A 17,336-nucleotide genomic window follows, 5' to 3' on the forward strand; every position below is an offset into this window, starting at 1 on the left:
TTGCTTTTAAAATGTGCAAAATAAACATCCAGTCCAACACAGTACACAATAACCAATTCTACTTGTTCCAGTGAGTGACTAATAGTTGTAATGAATAAAGGTTAGCATGTCTACATGCTCTGGGGTGAGGCTGGTTCTTGTCTTGTTTACAATATTCCCAACAGCTTAAAATAGGCGCTCAGAAGGGGTCGATGTGGCTGTAACTGAGAGGTAAGACCGAGCCAGTATTGCCAGATTTGGAAACCTTGCCTGATGTTCTTTCCACCATTTTAATGGGTTTTCATCCTTGGATATGGGGGATTCTCCAAAATAAGACACTAACTCGTTTCTGACCATTTAAGCATCATTACTGTCATTGTTGTCTTCCTCATTGTTGCTGAGTTCATCTGAATCTGAGCCAAGAAGTGTGTCTAGTAAAGATACAGACCGCCTGTCAGCATCTGGTCTTTCCACTTGCATTGCTGTGCCCTGTTGAGCGTTTGTCTTCTTTTCCCTTCTTTTCTCCTCCAGAACTATTGCATGCAGCTTGTATTGAACTTTTAAACACTCATCTGCAGTCAGGAATTTCAGCTTCCTGAATCGTGGGTCAGGTGCAGCTGTTAATATGCACACATTTGGTCCATCATCTTTGAATGTGGTCTCGGCTTCCCACCTGGATGTTATCTCACGTGCAGCAGTGACCTGGAAACACTTGATTGATGCATTTTCAAAAGCATTTTCAAAAGCAGTTTGTGTAGCCTTCTGAAGCCCTTTCACCAGCAGAGGGACAGCAGAAATGTTACATAAGATTCTCCACTCAGGTACACTGTTGCACATTCAAAAGGTTTCAGAACTTGTTCAAGTTATTCAAGCAAGCTCCACTGGTCAGCCTTAAGATCCAGAAAATGCTTCTCTCTTTGAGTGACCTCCGGATCTGACAGAGTTGCTGTTATTGGCCACCTCTGCTCAAGCAGGCGACTAATCATGTAAAAGGAACTGTTCCATCTCACAGATACATCTTGTATGAGGTTGTGGTCTGGAGAACCCATTTGTTTTTGCTTAACCTTTAATGTTGTACTGGCCAGCTCACTTTTTCTGAAGTGCTCATTCAAACTTCTTGCTGCTCCTAAAGCTCTGCTGATGTGGTTGTCCTTTAGAGCATGGTTAACTACAAAATGTAGAGTATGGCCAGCACATCTGAGGGATGAAACACCATGTCTTTTCTTAAGAACTCTTAAAGCTGCAACAATATTTGCAACATTGTCATGTACAGTGACTTGTACTTGTTTTATGTTTATTTCAAACTTATTGACAACATCCTCAATCCAAGAGGCAATGTTTTCTGCAGTGTGCCTTTCCTTGAGGGGCATTGTTGTCAAGTTAATTGATGTAAGCTCCCACTCATCATTAACAAAGTGAATGGTGACACCAAGGTAAGCCTCAGTGGCCATACTTGTCCATGCATCAGTTGTGTCAGTTTTCCTTTCACATTTTTCAGGATTGCTTTGACTTCATTCATTTTCTTTGAGTATTTTAGCTCCATAAGCTTAGTGAAGTGGGTTCTTGATGGTAATGTGTAGCCAGAATAATACCGTTTGATCATTTTTTTAAACCCTTCCCATTCTACCATATTTAATGGCCTCATGTCTATGACCATCATTTCCAGGACACCATTAGTCAGGTCAGCAGCCACTTGGGGTGTGCATTCAGTCCCATGCCTCTTTGGGGAAAAAATCCTGGACACAGCTTTGTCATTTTACATAAGACAACATTTAATTTTCATTTTATATATACCCAAATACAGCTTACTTTAATACAAAAGGTTAATTAAACTACACACATTATCTTCTTAAATTGGTTTAATAACACAACAATGATAGTATGATTGAAGTGAAAGTTTTCTTACTGTACCAAAAATTAACCAAACCGTGACCTCTAAACCGAGGTACGTACCGAACCAAAATTTTTGTGTACCGTTACACCCCTAATACACACACATGAATGTGTGTGTAAATATAAATTCAGCTTGAAATATTTTTAGGCATGTTCTCTTACAAGAAAGATGACTACTCCGAAATATTTTTTCCCAAGTTAACTTCTTGTTAGGCTGTTAAGAAAATAATAACTCCATTAAACTTTAGTGTATTTTAAAGCGAGGACAGGAAAAGTGTTGAACCATTTTTTTAGATAAACAAAGGGCAGTCAAAATAGCAGCAATAAAAACACAACAACATTCAAGCTATTTAGCTTTTGGAAGAAAATTTCATTTCGTGGTTATAAAGATGATGTGTTCGGAAAGATGCACACAAGAATGGGGATAAAAGTTTAGCTGGAGGACTGTGGCTAAAATTATAGTTAGACCTATTTTAAATAAATAATAAATAAATGGGTTGTACTTGTATAGCGCTTTTCTACCTTCAAGGTACTCAAAGCGCTCTGACACTACTACTACACACACTGATGGAGGGAGCTGCCATGCAAGGCGCTAACCAGCACCCATCAGGAGCAAGGGTGAAGTGTCTTGCTCAGGACACAACGGACGTGACGAGGTTGGTACTAGGTGGGGATTGAACCAGGGACCCTCGGGTTGCGCACGGCCACTCTCCCGCTTTGTCTCTCTGTTAGATAGCTTGCTAACACGCTCAATATCACATCTTCCAAATGTCCGACATGACTCCACTTAAAACGATCACACATGACCGACATGAAAAGCAAAGTCCGCTTTCCGAATTTGGCAAGTTGTTTGTGTCTTTGACGTGTTAAGTTCATATTTTCACTCCCAGCTTCCTGGGGGTCAAATTACATTGACAATTTTTGTCGGCAATGTCCACCTTACTAGTTACTGTAATTTTGAACACAAGTTGTTCCCAATGCATCGTTTTTCATGGGAAAAATTAAGTGTGTAATAGGACACATTGAAAGTGAGTTTACAGCATTCTTTTGCATTTTAATGTGTCGGAGACACAGGAAGCGTTCCCAGCAACATCACCTGTTTTATAGGTGCCATCATGATAGGATTAGCGCCACTCCTTCCTATTGTGAAGATTTGTCATCTTATGATGTAGCCTTTTTTATTTATTTATTTATTTATTTTTTTCAAAAAATAACAGAGCTGTTTTACCTCACTGTGTGTGTTTGCTGTGACACTATATAGTTAGGGTTTTGAGGTTTGGGGTTGTTTTTAGCCTCCATAGGGACTCACAGATGGTCCAGTCTGAATCTTTGGGTGTTGACCTCCACCCAAATATGGGGGTTGTAAAAGAGGCTTGCAACAGCCAATTATAGTTTAGTCGTGGTTATGATGTTAGTTTATTTCAAACATAAATACAATTACCGTATGAAACATCACATGATTCCAGTTTCTCATTACATCATGTCCGAAAAGGAGTAGGAACAAGCACAGCACCTTTTTCGTTCCATAGCAATTTCTAACATGTGTGTACTCTTTTCTTTAACACAACAGTGAATATATAAGTAAATGATTAAACAAATAAATAAATAATTAAGAAATAAATATTAATTTAATAAATTAACAAAAAATAAAGTTCTCATAAATAGTTACGTTTTTATTTATGCAATAAATAGAACAGATTATATAATTTTACTATGAGGTTCACTTCTTTGTACTTTTTAAGAACTTTGAGTTTGAACAGTTTCTTACTGGATCATATTAATATTTTGTTGGATTTCTTGTCTTCATCCATGTAACGATCTGTCACTTACTTTCTGATAGTTTTTCGTGTTTTGTACTTTATTTCCTGTTCAGTGCTCTTATTTTGTCATACTTCCTGTTTACTCCGCTGAGCACTGTTTTCGTCACACTCGCCGTTGATTGGCAGCGGTCCTCAGCTGCTGTCAATCAACATAGGTCTATTTATGTTTCACTCGAGCGCTCCTCAGTGCTCGAAGTTAAAACCATGTTGGGAACATCTCCATGCAAGACTGCTTTCTGTTTATATCTTTTACTTTGATGAAATTAAAATCATCTTACCGGCTTTCTGCTCTCCTGGATTTTTGCATACTTGAGGTCACACAACTGCAGCCATGCGACATCCCAACAGTAACTTCGAGCCAGAAAATTGTGACCTCGCGAGAATCCCTGTCGGCAATCCTCAGCCGACGTTCTGGACCGCACAATTCCTGGAGGACTTGAAGGCCAGGTTTGTGCGGTCCCAGCCTACAGACGCGGACCCTCTCCCCGCGGCAACGCCACCGGCTTCGGCTCTCCGACCGGCGCGTCCCCCGCCGCCATCTTTCCTCTCGGCTCAACGGCTGGCTACGGCTCTCCGACCAGCACGTCCGCCACTTCCTGCATGCCTCGCGGCTCCCGCGGCAACGCTACCGGCTACGGCTCTCCGACCGGCGCGTCCTCCGCCGCCATCCTTCCTCTCGGCAACGCTGCCGGCTACGGCTCAACGACCGGCGCGCCCGCCTCCTCCTTCACGTCTCGCGGCTCCTGCGGCTCCGTCGCCGACTGCGGCTCTCCGACCGGCACGTCCGCCGCCGCCATCCTTCCCGTCGTCTGCTGAGCTGCTTCTCCCTGCTCCTACGCAGCTTCCAGCGGCTGCTCCCCGGCTGCTCTTTTTGCCAGCTCCCGCTCTCTTTTTTGGTCCGCCGAGAGCTCCAGTGGAGCCCACAGTGAGGTCGCTTTTGTCCTCCTGCTGGGACTTGGCACGGGACGTGTCTTCGTCCCTCCTCCTGGTCCCCTCCCGCCCGTCCCTGGTTTTCGCACCGGGGGACTCCGACGAGCAGGCACGTTTTCCCGCATGTGTGAACGGTGTCTGGCAGCCACCTAGTGGAGGGGGGCCCACTATACACTGCGGTGCAGCCAGGCACACACCGCTGTCATCCCCGCCAGCGTCTCCTTCCACGGAGACATCTACGTCCCTAGCGGGCTTTCGCACAGCTCCAACGCCGGCTCCACGCCTAGCCCCAACGCCGGCTCCACGCCTAGCCCCAACGCCGGCTCCACGCCGAGCCCCAACGCCGGCTCCACGCCGAGCCCCAACGCCGGCTCCACGCCGAGCCCCAACGCCGGCTCCACGCCGAGCCCCAACGCCGGCTCCACGCCGAGCCCCAACGCCGGCTCCACGCCGAGCCCCAACGCCGGCTCCACGCCGAGCCCCAACGCCGGCTCCACGCCGAGCCCCAACGCCGCCAAGAGCAGCACCACGCCGGGCTTCGTCACCGCCGGCATCCGCTATTCCTCGGCCAGCATTTGCTGCTCCTCGCCCGGCGTCATCTGCCGCTTTCACGCCGCCGATGACATCTGCAACAATCACGCCTCCGATGACGCCTGCCGCTTCAACGCCGCCGATGACGTCTGTTGCTTCCACGCCGTTGATGACGTCTGCCGCTTTCACGCCGCCGATGACGTCTGCCGCTTTCACGCCGCCGATGACGTCTGCCGCTTTCACGCCGCCGATGACGTCTGCCGCTTTCACGCCGCCGATGACGTCTGCCGCTTTCACGCCGCCGATGACGTCTGCCGCTTTCACGCCGCCGATGACGTCTGCCGCTTTCACGCCGCCGATGACGTCTGCCGCTTTCACGCCGCCGATGACGTCTGCCGCTTTCACGCCGCCGATGACGTCTGCCGCTTTCACGCCGCCGATGACGTCTGCCGCTTTCACGCCGCCGATGACGTCTGCCGCTTCCACGCCGCCGATGACGTCTGCCGCTTCCACGCCGCCGATGACGTCTGCCGCTTCCACGCCGCCGATGACGTCTGCCGCTTCCACGCCGTTGATGACGTCTGCCGCTTCCACGCCGTTGATGACGTCTGCCGCTTCCACGCCGGCACCAACATCGGCTCCTCAGCCGCCTCCTGCAGAGGTATCTGTTTTGGCTGCAGCCCCCGCCGCTTTGTCTGCTGTCTCCGGGCCTGCTTCAGCGCGCCCGCCTCCACGTCAGCCGCGGATGTGGCCGTGCCCTGGGCGTCCTCCTCGCGGGATGCACTCGTCTCTTTTTCGGCCAATGATGTGGCTGTTCCGTGGCCGCCCGCCCCGCCAGTTCCAGCGGCGCTCTACGCGCCGTCGCCACCTGACTTTCCCTCGCTGGCTGCGGGGACACGAGGTTTGGCGACCTTCCACCAAATCCTCCTTCCATCCTCCCTTACTTTGTGGACATTTTTTTCCATTTTTCTTTTCCAGGGAACATCTGGTATCTGTTCCTTGAGGGGGAGGTCCTGTAACGATCTGTCACTTACTTTCTGATAGTTTTTCGTGTTTTGTACTTTATTTCCTGTTCAGTGCTCTTATTTTGTCATACTTCCTGTTTACTCCGCTGAGCACTGTTTTTGTCACACTCGCCGTTGATTGGCAGCGGTCCTCAGCTGCTGTCAATCAACATAGGTCTATTTATGTTTCACTCGAGCACTCCTCAGTGCTCGAAGTTAAAACCATGTTGGGAACATCTCCATGCAAGACTGCTTTCTGTTTATATCTTTTACTTTGATGAAATTAAAATCATCTTACCGGCTTTCTGCTCTCCTGGATTTTTGCATACTTGAGGTCACACAACTGCACCCATGCGACATCCCAACAATCCATTCCATAATTAGTTCCACATACTGATATGTTAAAGATATTAAGGGGCTGCTTTGCTTGCAACATTTACACAGATACCTATTGGGTGGCAACTTTCCAATGTATTTTACACAGTGAACCCCGCCCTCTTAAGGCTTCTCGCACTTACTGACGTAATTAAGTATGTACGTAACACATGCACGCGCATTAGCTTTAGGTGTCGTTAGTTAATAATAGCAATTTCAATAGCTAGCGGTAGGTGTCATTGAATATATATTCTATCCTAACAACAACATGACTGCCAATTGTTCATTGCTCCTCTTGTACTATTTTTGTATATGTGCTGTAAATACCAATCATTTTATTCAGGCCGGTAAAACATGTTATTACATAAACTTTGTAATTGTGAAAAATATAGACAAGTGTCAAACAAATGTTGTATTAAACAACTAATGGTAACATAAGCTAGCCAGTGGTGTTCTTTTTATATTTTTTGCTTTAAGATGTTACTGTGAGGAAATTGCAAACAGCACCTTTAAGTTTTGTACGTGCATACAAATGTTCTAAGTTTAATTTGATTTATTAGAACATTTTTTGTAGGTAATATTTCTCCTCTTTTTCTCCTCTTTTGTTGAGAATAGTCGTACATTTTTGGGTAGAAGGTCAATGTTTGCTTTGTGCATATGTGTAACTGTTTGAAAATCATTGAATTTCAATATTTTTGATTCTATAAAAAAAGGGGTTGAATGTTCTCGATAGCCAACTCCGTGTATTATTCTGACTGCCCTTTTTCATAACACGATTAGGGAAGGAATTGTTCTTTGGTAGTTATTTCCCCGGATTTCTACACAGCAACTCAGATATTGTAACACTATTGAGCAGTAGAGAATATAGAGTGAACATCCACGCATGTATTTTCTACCACTTGTCCGTAACGGGGAGCTGCACATATTTAGCTTTATTCATTATTGACATATTTCTTGCCCACTTTGTTGTATATTTTTATATGAGAAGGAAAATCTGTTTTACAAATATTTCCACTGTGCCTCTGTGATTTGATTCCAAAGTTTCTGGACTTATGCAGATCTCAAATAAGGAAAAACAGGTCAGTAGGTGAGAAAAGTTGGTTTTGCATAATAGGTCCCCTTTAAAGGTAAAAATAAAATAAAACATACATTTAATGTTGTTGATTAATATCACATGTACTGATGTTTGCAATATAGTAAATTACATGAACATGCATTGCCCTTTCTAGGACATTAGCCCCATCAAGGTGGCCACCATGTAGGCTCGTCATTTAGCGGGCTGCTACAATGCACTAACCTATCTAGTCTTTTACTTGTATATCTATGCTTTTAGATATGTTGACATGTCTGTGCCCCACTCTCTGTTTCCATTAGCAAGTGAAAGAACATCATTAAAGTGCTTGATAATCGTTTGCCTTGATGAGTCCTCGTCAACAAAAGGGAGCGGGGGGGTTAGTCCCCCAAACGCCCTCCACCCTTAGGGAGGTGTGAACAGCCACCCCCTATATCATTCCTCATACAAATGAACACGGTACTTTGCTTCAAGCTGTAAAGGATGCCTGGAGACACATTGCTAGCTTCTTCTTGTCTAAGCCCTGGAGTAGGTCATGAGGGCAGCCTCTCACTCATGTCTCTCTTTATTCTCTTTCAGTCAGCCACTTCCTCCGATGGCGGTAAGTAACTATTTACTACAATTCTTCTTAAATCCACTGTTATTTAGCCAATACTTTCTAACTACTAACTATTTTCTTTCCTGTAAATGCGCTAACTGGTTAGTTTTGCAATGTTCTACTAACACCTTTTGTCCTCTCAATGCGCCTACAAGCTTTTAAGTGGCCATCTGCAGCCACCATCACAGGTACTGCACAAACCCAAAAGATAGTTTGCATTAGCCCCCGTAGCATTAGCCTGTTCTTCCAACAAAATCCCATGTAGCCATATACACCCTATCTTCCCCAAAATAAAATTGGTCTAGTAGTCTTAGATTGCTGATTTTTTTTTTGAGGATGTCACTAATGCAGTAGATACTTTATTTAGTTAAAAAACAAGTTAGTAGTAATTCCCGGGCACCGCCACCGCTGCTTCTCACTGCTCCCCTCACCTCCCAGGGGATGAACAAGGGGATGGGTCCATTGCAGAGGACAAATTCAACCAAACCTAGTGTGTGTGTGTGTGTGTGTGTGTGTGTGTGTGTGTGTGTGTGTGTGTGTGTGTGTGTGTGTGTGTGTGTGTGTGTGTGTGTGTGTGTGTGTGCGCGTGACTATCATTGGTACTTTAACTTTGTTAAAGAAAAACTTTTTAGAGTCATTAAAGTCAATCATCCTCACAAAATAAACCATGACTAAATGTAGTCTTCATTTTTAGGTTCACTTTTTTAAGCAGTTTTGTCATACAGGTGTAAAACTTAAGTTATGAATGATTAGTGTAACAGTGTATGAATTATTAGTATTCCAATTTTTTTTGTTACAGGACCTTTGGTTTGGTACAAATGTATACGGAATTGCAATGCAGTGCACATTAATTAGTAAGGTACAAAAAGTGTTTCTTGCGTCATATGTTTACTCTGTAATTAAATACAAGTGGCAGCTAAGGGCGACAGATTGGCTGCAGGAGCAGAGTTTAAGACATACACGGCACCTCCACAAACTGGGGAGCGTGCATTAAAGTGGCCATAAAAAGACGAGGCACAAAAGAGTCCAGAGGACCACTTCTACAAACATGCAGCCTAGCAGGAGTCATGATTAGTGATAGTGCTAAGATGACAGCACGTGAAACCCTCTTCCGTCGTTTGGTAACACATTGCCCTCCCAGTGAAATATGGAAATCGGATGTATCTAATGTGGGGCCCAGTAGCCATTTGTGACTTGTTTTTGATAGCCGGCTGCACACGATAATTATTCACAGTTCAACTTATTTTTTAACTCTGATTAGTGTAAATATTACTCTTGAGTAGTGTTGATAAATTACTCTTCTGTGGTGATAAATGTACACCCAGTTAAATGTATTTGCTCATTTACACTGCTTTGGTGTTCAAATAACTCTAAGGTTTGATAATGCACTAGTATGTTGATTATTATGCGGTGAAGAAAAAAATATTTAGTAAATACTAAAAATGTGTTAACATTGCAGTGTTTGTAAAACCTCACACTATTTCTGAAAAACAAAACAAAAAGCAATGGTGCTCATTCTACAAACCCCGTTTCCATATGAGTTGGGAGACTGTGTTGGATGTAAATATAAACGGAATACAATGATTTGCAAATAATTTTCAGCCCATGTTCAGTTGAATATGCTACAAAGACAATATATTTGATGTTCAAACTGATAAACATTTTTTTTTGTAAATAATCATTAACTTTAGAATTTGATGCCAGCAACACGTGACAAAGAAGTTGGGAAACGTGGCAATAAATACTGATAAAGTTGAGGGATGCTCATCAAACACTTATTTGGAACATCCCACAGGTGTGCAGGCTAATTGGGAACAGGCGGGTGCCATGATTGGGTATATAAACAGCTTCCCAAAAAATGCTCAGTCTTTCACAAGATAGGATGGAGCGAGGTACACCCCTTTGTCCACAACTGCGTGAGCAAATAGTCAAAACAGTTTAATAACAACGTTTCTCAAAGTGCAATGGCAAGAAATTTTGGGATTTCAACATCTACGGTCCATAATATCATCAAAAGGTTCAGACAATCTGAAAAAATCACTCCAATAAGCGGCATGGCCGGAAACCAACATTGAATGACCGTGACCTTCGATCCCTCAGACGGCACTGTATCAAAAACCGACATCAATCTCTAAAGGATATCACCTCATGTGCACAGGAACACTTAAGAAAACCACTGACACTAAATACATTTCGTCGCTACATCCGTAAGTGCAAGTTAAAGCTCTACTATGCAAAGCGAAAGCCATTTATCAACAACATTCAGAAACGCCGCCGGCTTCTCTGGGGCCGAGATCATCTAAGATGGACTGATGCAAAGTGGAAAAGTATTCTGTGGTCTGATGAGTCCACACTTCAAATTGTTTTTGGAAACTGTGGACATTTTTGTCCTCGGGAAGAAAGAGGAAAAGATCCATCCGGATTGTTATAGGCGCAATGTTCAAAAGCCAGCAACTGTGATGGTATGGGGGTGCATCAGTACCCAAGGCATGGGTAACTTACAGATCTGCGAAGGCACCATTAATGCTGAAAGGTACATACAGGTTTTGGAGCAACATATACTGCCATTCAAGCAACGTTATCATGAACGCCCCTGCTTATTTCAGTAAGACAATGCCACACCACGTGTTACAACAGCGTGGCTTCTTAGTAAAAGAGTGCGGGTACTGGACTGGCCTGCCTGTAGTCCAGACCTGTCTACCATTGAAAATTTTGAAACCTAAAATACGACAACAGAGACCCCGGACTGTTGAACAACTTAAGCTGTACATCAAGCAAGAATGGGAAAGAATTCCACCTGAAAAGCTTAAAAAATGTGTCTCCTCAGTTCCCAAACGTTTATTGAGTGTTGTTAAAAGAAAAGGTGATGTAACACAGTGGTGAACATGCCCTTTCCCAACTTCTTTGGCATGTGTTGCAGCCATGAAATTCTAAGTTATTATTATTTGCAAAAAAAAATAAAGTTTATGAGTTGGAACATCGAATATCTTGTCTTTGTAGTGCATTCAATTGAATATGGGTTGAAAATAATTTGCAAATCATTGTATTCCGTTTATGTTTACATCTAACACAATTTCCCAACTCATATGGAAACGGGGTTTGTACTTCATTTACTTTTGTGCAGTGTAAAATTAAGTCTCAACAACTTTGTCTTGTAAATAGCAAGTGAGTGCAAACCATAGTACATCTTTTTCAGGCAGAACAATCAATTTTAGGGAGAGAATACAGAAAGGGTGACCTTAGGTCTGCCTGAAATGGCAATATGGGACAACATACAATGTGGAACATGATGTTCCATACGCCATTTGAACATCAAATGGTTTGGAGTAAGGCATGAATGTGTACATGTTGTGGAGCATGGTGTGGTATGATGTCGCAAACACAAAGTGTGCTTTAAACATTTCATAAAAAGCACCAAGAGAGGAGTGTGACTTGCATTCTTTTTGTTGAGAATTATGAAGAACTGGTGGATTGTATTCTTCCTCATTCCAACAGCTAGGAGATGGAGTTGAGTGCTGGTAGTAATGGTGTCAAGATGTTCTTGTTCCAGTCTATGGAGAGAAGAATAAAAAAATCGACATGGTTGTGGTTATATAATAGAAATGATTACATAAATTATTGTAAACTAAAAATCCTTTATTAAAGGACAATACAAACCTTGAAGACCACAAGATGCTTCTCAGCCCGGGCTGCAGAAACTTTTCCTGGCCTCTTCCGACCTAGAGGAGCCCATTGGAGAGGGGACCCACGTTGCCTCTTCGGGGAACAGGGGCCACCAGGCGCTCGCCATCGTGCCCCACCTCCAGGCCTGGCTCCAGAGGGTGGTCCTGGTGACCCGCGTCCGGGCGAGGGAAATCTGGGTCCTTTGTTTTAATTTTCATTGAGGTCTTCGAGCTGCTCTTTGTCTGGTCCCTCACCTAGGACCAGTTTGCCCTGGGAGACCCTACCAGGGGGCTTAAAGCCCCTGGACAACATACTGTAGCTCCTAGGATCATTGGGACACACAAACTCCTCTACCACGATAATGTGGCAGCTCATAGAGGATATATATATATATATATATATATATATATATATATTTATATATATGTATATATATATATATATATATACATATACATACAAACCCCATTTCCATGTGAGATGGGGAATTGCGTTAGATGTAAATATAAACGGAATACAATGATTTGCAAATCCTTTTCAACCCGTATTCAATTGAATGCACTACAAAGACATCATATTTGATGTTCAAACTCATAAACTTTATTTTTTTTTGCAAATAATAATTTACTCAGAATTTCATGGCTGCAAAACGTGCCAAAGTAGTTGGGAAAGGGCATGTTCACCACTGTGTTACATGACCTTTTCTTTTAAAAAACACTCAATAATCCTTTGGTACCTGAGGAAACTAATTGTTGAAGCTTTGAAAGTGGAAATCTTTCCCATTCTTGTTTTATGTAGAGCTTTAGTCGTTCAACAGTCCGGGGTCTCCGCTATCATATTTTACGCTTCATAATGTGCCACACATTTTCGATGGGAGACAGGAATGGACTGCAGGCAGGCCACTCTAGTACCCGCACTCTTTTACCACAAAGCCACAATGTTGTAACACTTAGCTTGGCATTTTCTTGCTGAAATAAGCAGGGAGGTCTATGATAACGTTGCTTGGATGGCAACATATGTTGCTCCAAAACCTGTATGTACCTTTCAGCATTAATGGTGCCTTCACAGATGTGTAAGTTACCCATGCCTTGGCCACTAATACACCCCCATTCCATCACTCATGCTGGCTTTTCATCTTGGCGTCTATAACAATCCGAATTGTTCTTTTCCCTCTTTGTTCCGGAGGACACAATGTCCACAGTTACCCCCAAAAAATTGAAATGTGGACTCGTCAGACCACAGAACACTTTTCCACTTTGCATCAGTCCATCTTAAATGAGCTTCGGCCCAGCGAATCTGGCGGCATATCTGGGTGTTGTTGATAATTAGCTTTTGCTTTGCATAGTAGAGCTTTAACTTGCACTTACAGATGTAGCGACTAACTGTATTTAGTTGCAGTGGTTTTCTGAAGTGTTCCTGAGCCCATGTTGTGATATCCTTTTAGAGATTTATGTCAAATTTTGATACAGTGCCGTCTGAGGGATCGAAGGTCATGGTCATTCAATGTTGGTGTCATGCCATGCCACTTATGTGGAGTGATTTCTCCAGATTCTCTGAACCTTTTGATGATATTATGGACTGTAGATGTTGAAATCCCTAAATTTCTTGCAATTGTTCTTTGAGAAACGTTGTTCTAAATTGTTTGACTATTTGCTCACACAGTTGTGGACAAAGGGGTGTACCTCACCCCATCCTTTTTGAAAGACTGAGCATTTTTTGGGAAGCTGTTTTTTACCCAATCATGGCACCCATCTTTTCCCAAGTAGCCTGCACACATGTGGGATGTTCCAAATAAGCGTTTGATGAGCATTCCTCAACTTTATCAGTATTTATTGCCACTTTCCCCAACTTCTTCGTCACGTGTTGCTGGCATCAAATTCTAAAGTTGATTATTTGCAAAAAAATTGTTTTTATCAGTTTGAACATCAAATATATTGTCTTTGTAGCATTTTCAACTGAATATGGGTTGAAAATTATTTGCAAATCATTGTATTCTGTTTATATTTACATCTAACACAATTTCCTAACTCAATGGAAAGGGGGTTTGTATAGATTTATGTTTACATCTAACAAAATTTCCCAACTCATATGGAAACGGGGTTTGTATATATATGTGTTAATATATATGTACATAAATATATACATATATGTATATGTATATATATGAGGTGTGTATATATATATATGAGGTGTATATATATATATGAGGTGTGTATGTATATATATATATATATACATATATATATATATATACACATATATACTGTATATATATGTATACACACACCTCATATATATATATATATATATATATATATATATATATATATAAACATATGTACACTTAAACTGTGAGAACGTGAAGAAAAAAAATCCAGGAATTCACATTGTAGGAATTTCAAATAATTTATATGTAAATTATGCTGGAAAATAAGTATTTGGTCAACCATTCAAAGCTCTCACTGATGGAAGGAGGTTTTGCCTCAAAATCTCACGATACATGGCCTCATTCACTCTTTCCTTAACATGGATCAATCGTCGTGTCCCCTTAGCAGAAAAACAGCCCCAAAGCATGCTGTTTCCACCTCCATGCTTCACAGTAGGCATGGTGTTCTTGAGATGTAACTCAGTATTTTTCTTCTTCCAAACACGACGAGTTGAGTTTATACTAAAATGGATACATGGATGATACAGCAGAGGATTGGGAGAATGTCATGTGGTCAGATGAAACCAAAATAGAACTTTATGGTATAAACTCAACTTGTCGTGTCCTTGCCCTTATGAGGGCAAGGAAAACTCACACCCAGTGGGACGTCGGTGACAATGATGACTATGAGAACCTTGGAGAGGACGGAAGCAATGAATGTCGAGCGGGCCTAACATGATACTGTGAAAGTTCAATCCATAGTGTATCCAACACAGCCGCTAGAGTCCAGTCCAAAGCGGATCCAACTTAGCAGCAAGAGTCCCGTCTACAGCAGAGCCAGCAGCAAACCATCCCAAGCGGAGGCGGATCAGCAGCGCAGAGATCTCCCCAGCTGATACACAGTCAAGCGGTCCATCATGGGTCCCGACTCTGGACGAGCGACCATCCTGGGTCCCGACTCTAGATAGCCAGTACGTCATCCATGACCATCGGACCGGACCCCCTCCACAAGGGAGAGTGGGACATAGGAGAAAAATAAAATAAACGGCAGATCAACTGGTCTAAAAACGGAGTCTATTTAAAGGCTAGAGTATACAAATGAGTTTTAAGGTGAGACTTAAATGCTTCTACTGAGGTGGCATCTCGAACTGTTGGAGGGCATTCCAGAGTACTGGAGCCCGAATTGAAAACGCTCTATAGCCCGCAGACTTTTTTTGGGCTTTGGGAATCACTAATAAGCGGGAGTCCTTTGAACGCGGATGTCTTGCCGGGACATATGGTACAATACAATCGGCAAGATAGGCTGGAGCTAGACCGTGTAGTATTTTATACGTAAGTAGTAAAACCTTAAATTTACATCTTAAGTGCACAGGAAGCCAGTGCAGGTGAGCCAGTATTGGCGTAATATGATCAAACTTTCTTGTTCTTGTCAAAAGTCTAGCAGCCGCATTTTGTACCAACTGTAATCTTTTAATGCTAGACATGGGGAGACCCGAAAATAATACGTTACAGTAATCGAGACGAGACGTAACAAACGCATGGATAATGATCCCACCGTCTTTAGTGGACAGAATGGAGCGAATTTTTGCGATATTACGGAGATGAAAGAAGGCCGTTTTAGTAACGCTTTTAATGTGTGGCTCAAAGGAGAGAGTTGGGTCGAAGATAATACCCAGATTCTTTACAGAGTCGCCTTGTTTAATTGTTTGGTTGTCAAATGTTAAAAGTTGTATTATTAAATAGAGGTCGGTGTCTAGCAGGACCGATAATCAGCATTTCCGTTTTTTTGGCGTTGAGTTGCAAAAAGTTAGCGGACATCCATTGTTTAATTTCATTAAGACGCGCCTCCAGCTGACCACAATCTGGTGTGTTGGTCAGCTTTAGGGGCATGCAGAGTTGGGTGTCATCAGCATAACAGTGAAAGCTAACACAGTATTTGCGTAAAATGTCACCAAGCGGCAGCATGTATATGCTGAAAAGTACAGGGCCAAGGACCGAACCCTGGGGAACTCCACACGTTACCTTAACATAGTCCGAGCTCACATTGTTATGAGAAACGTACTTTATCCTATCAGTAAGATAAGAGTTAAACCAAGACAGGGCTAAGTCTGACATACCAATTCGTGTTTTGATACTTTCTAATAAAATATTATGATCGACGGTATCGAAAGCAGCGCTAAGATCGAGGAGCCGCAATATAGATGACGCATCAGAATCCATCATTAGCAATAGATCATTAGTCTTTTTTGCGAGGGCTGTCTCCGTAGAGTGATTTGCCCTGAAACCGGATTGAAAGGTTTCACATAGGTTGTTAGACGCTAAGTGTTCATTTAGTTGCTTTGCAATAATTTTTTCGAGGATTTTTGAAATAAAGGGAAAGTGAGACACCGGTCGGTAGTTTACCATGAGGTCAGGATCGAGGTTAGGTCTTTTAAGGAGAGGATGAATAACTGCTTTTTTGAATGCTAGGGGAACAGTGCCAGAGGAAAGTGATAAGTTTATAATATTTAGCACCGATGGACCTAACAATACAAAGAGCTCCGTGATAAGTTTCCCAGGAAGCGGGTCAAGTAAACATGTTTTTATTTTTTTATTCCATTTACACGTTGTAACAATTCCTCTAATGTTGTTTCCTCAAGTGGGTAGAGCGGCCGTGCCAAAAACCAGAGGGTTGCAGGTTCGCTTCCCACCTATGGACATCCAAATCGCTGCCGTTGTGTCCTTGGGCAGGACACTTCACCCTTTGCCCCCGGTGCCGCTCACACTAGTGAATGAATGACGAATGAATGATTGGTGGTGGTTAGGTGCCGTAGGCGCAAACTGGCAGCCACGCTTCCGTCAGTCTACCCCAGGGCAGCTGTGGCTACTAATGTAGCTTACCACCACTAGGCGTGAATGAATGATGGGTTCCCACTTCACTGTGAGCGCTTTGAGTATCTAACAATAGAAAAGCGCGATATAAATCTAATCCATTATTATTATTATTATTAAAACGAGAGAAACTATTTTGGAGGGCAGTATCCGCCGTATATACAGTCGTATCTGTGTTAATAGAACCCAGTTGTTGCTTGGACGCATTGTCTTTAATCTCCTTTCTTATGACTTCAATTTTTTTTATTACAGAATTGCATAAAGTCATCTGGTGAGTGGGTGGAGCTACTGGAAGGGGTCCCTTGTTGGGTTAGCAATGCTACCGTGCTAAACAAAAATTTAGGATCGTTTTTGTTAAGGTCGATGAGATTTGAGTAATATTTAGCTTTAGCTAAGGTACGGCGTGGCGCAGTGAGGGAGTGGCCGTGCGCAACCCGAGGGTCCCTGGTTCAAA

At 42.9% G+C, this 17,336-nt stretch overlaps 1 protein-coding gene across 3 annotated transcripts in view; it reads left to right on the forward strand.

The window, feature by feature from the left end:
- LOC133560849 (regulator of G-protein signaling 12-like) overlaps window positions 1–17,336 on the forward strand; it is a 183,759-nt gene that overhangs the window by 94,540 nt on the left and 71,883 nt on the right. For all 3 annotated transcript variants that reach the window (XM_061913838.1, XM_061913839.1, XM_061913837.1), the window contains exon 4: window positions 8,184–8,205. In XM_061913838.1, the coding sequence (XP_061769822.1) occupies window positions 8,184–8,205 (22 nt within the window). The remainder of the gene's footprint in view (window positions 1–8,183; window positions 8,206–17,336) is intronic.

This window comes from Nerophis ophidion, linkage group LG10 (genome assembly GCF_033978795.1).
Source record: "Nerophis ophidion isolate RoL-2023_Sa linkage group LG10, RoL_Noph_v1.0, whole genome shotgun sequence".
NCBI lineage: Eukaryota > Metazoa > Chordata > Actinopteri > Syngnathiformes > Syngnathidae > Nerophis > Nerophis ophidion.